This window comes from Tachysurus fulvidraco, chromosome 26 (assembly GCF_022655615.1).
Source record: "Tachysurus fulvidraco isolate hzauxx_2018 chromosome 26, HZAU_PFXX_2.0, whole genome shotgun sequence".
Lineage (NCBI taxonomy): Eukaryota > Metazoa > Chordata > Actinopteri > Siluriformes > Bagridae > Tachysurus > Tachysurus fulvidraco.
The window spans coordinates 460,382-462,881 of NC_062543.1; the positions used below are offsets into that span (position 1 = coordinate 460,382).

The 2,500-nt window shown below is 42.3% G+C and overlaps 1 protein-coding gene across 3 annotated transcripts in view; it reads left to right on the plus strand.

Moving 5' to 3' along the window:
* LOC113646856 (calpain-5-like) overlaps positions 1-676 on the plus strand; it is an 11,937-nt gene extending 11,261 nt beyond the window's left edge. For 2 of the 3 annotated variants that reach the window (XM_047809604.1, XM_047809603.1), the window contains 2 exons: positions 70-278; positions 551-676. In XM_047809604.1, the coding sequence (XP_047665560.1) occupies positions 70-252 (183 nt within the window). In that variant the 3' untranslated portion in view covers positions 253-278; positions 551-676. Of the gene's footprint in view, positions 1-69; positions 279-361; positions 494-550 lie in introns of those variants that run through there. The other variant, XM_047809605.1, reaches the window with a different exon arrangement.
* Positions 677-2,500: the final 1,824 nt, after the last annotated feature.

Sequence of the window (2,500 nt, forward strand, 5' to 3'; positions counted from 1 at the left end):
TGTGTGTGTTATGTGTGTGTGTATGTGTGTGTGTGTGTGTATGTGTATGTGTGTGTGTGTGTGGTCCAGGTCTGGAACAGTAACGCAGTAAAAGACCAGTTTATGGGTCAGGTTGTTCTCCCAGCGACTCTGAAGGATTCTGCAGACCCACAGACGCTGAAGCTGAGACGAGGAGCATCTCTAAAGTCTGAGGAGATGTCGGGGAGCATCAGGCTCCGAGTCGTGACATCCAGAGAGCTCACAGCCATGTAGAGCTCATTTACACTCACTCTGAGACAGTGAGTAGTGAATACACACAGCTATCACACACACATTCTAACATTCTGATCACTTATTGGTTCTCTACACTGATCACCTCCAGACACCGCAGTGCATTGTGGGTACTCTATATCTGGACAGTCTGGAATGAAGAAGAGCTTTTGGGCTTGAGACCAAACCAACGTGTCATTTCTGTCTTTGTTTAAATCACTAAATCTGTTTGCTTGTTTGTATGAAGGCTCTGTTTTATTCCCTGTGTGTCAACATTAATAACATTTACTTTACTATGTAGATAACAGGAGCCCAGGTTCTACCACATGTAGAGCTCCAGCCTCAGTGCTTGGACCCTGACAGAGCAGATCACCTGATCGTCTCAGCTCACTAATAACACGACAGAAATAATAAATACACAATCGTTTCCTGTGTTTGTGTCACATGTTGTGTAAGATTGAGGTGTGAGTGTGGAGACACAATGCTGTTAGTCATTAATAAAACCAATCAAATATACAATATAATGCATGAATCATTCTAAAACAAAAGAAATAATTTAATAAACTATAAACATTTAGAAATATAATATCCCAGATTTACTAAACATAAATGTAGTTATTCATTCATTCACTCATCTTCTACCGCTTATCCGAACTTCTCGGGTCACGGGGAGCCTGTGCCTATCTCAGGCATCATCGGGCATCGAGGCAGGATACACCCTGGACGGAGTGCCAACCCATCACAGGGCACACACACACTCATTCACACACACACACACACTCTCATTCACTCACACACACACACACACACTACGGACAATTTTCCAGAGATGCCAATCAACCTACCATGCATGTCTTTGGACCGGGGGAGGAAACCGGAGTACCCGGAGGAAACCCCCGAGGCACGGGGAGAACATGCAAACTCCACACACACAAGGTGGAGGTGGGAATCGAACCCCCGACCCTGGAGGTGTGAGGCGAACGTGCTAACCGCTAAGACACCGTGCCCAATTAATGTAGTTAATAAGTTTAATTATTTTTTTTTAAATAAATTGTTTATTCATTTGTTTCACTAATTAGTTTGTGGCTCATCTCCTGCACATGAATAATACATTTATTATTATAATAGATCATATTTTTGTGTTCATAATGAAACTTTCTGTTCGTTCCAGATCTAAAAGCAACCCGACACTTTAGGATTTTTTTCTCTTTTTTATTTTTTTATTCAGTCCAGTTCCCAAACTGCATCTTTTTTTTGTAATATTTTAACACTCAAGACACAACCATGCACAATCAGAATTCAAAAAGTCTATTGCTTGCTTCAACCACGATTTAAAATAGCTTATCCAAAACGAAAGAGAGGCGTTCCCTCTTTTCTCAGGCTATTTCTTTTCTCTCTCTCTCTCTCTCTTTTTTTTTTTTTTTTTTTTTTGCCTTTTTTTTTGCCTTTTTTTGTCGATTTTTAAGGAAGGAGGTGGAGGTCAAGTCGTGAGATTCGCAGTGAGTTCGTCTCGGCCGTTTACAAACGTCAGAAGATTCAGAATAATAATAATTTAAAAAGAATGTTTTCATAAAGTCTTTGTTCCGTTCTGAAGTTACACACTGAAAGTCACAGCACGTGTACAGGGTTGGACATTCAGAAGAAAAAAAAAGAGTGGGCGGAGCAGGAGAATATCACAGGTACAAAGGGGGTGTTTTTATTTTAAAGAACGTCCTTTTACGTCCTTCTGTCTTGTGCTCGTGGATCACAACTCGGCCCAGATCGACAACGATCGGCTCTTTAATGAAAAAGTCCCAGGACCTTGTCGTGATTCCTTTACTGAGTGTGTGTGTGTGTGTGTGTGTGTGTGTGTGTGTGTATGTGTGTGTGTATGTGGGGCCCCTGAGTTCTCTCCTGCACTGAGGGACACACTCCAGTCCCACCATGATCAGTGTGAAGGTCCAGGACACAAGATCTCACCAACATTTCTTCCAACCTTCAGTCCACTGCGGCTGCGTCCTGAATCCCACTCTACAGGGAGACATGATGGTCGTGTCCCAAATCACCCATCCTGCATTAGACACGATGTTAATGTATTAAACCTCTCAGGATCGTCCACTTGTCATTCGTGTCTCAGTGACAGGACATGTCCCATTCCAGTATAAAAACCTCCACATATCCTCTGTGCACCATCCAAAACTTTTTAATCCACCTCGGACTTGGTGACGTCATCAGAGCCGCACTCATTTAGAAATGATCATAGGTTTGTTTT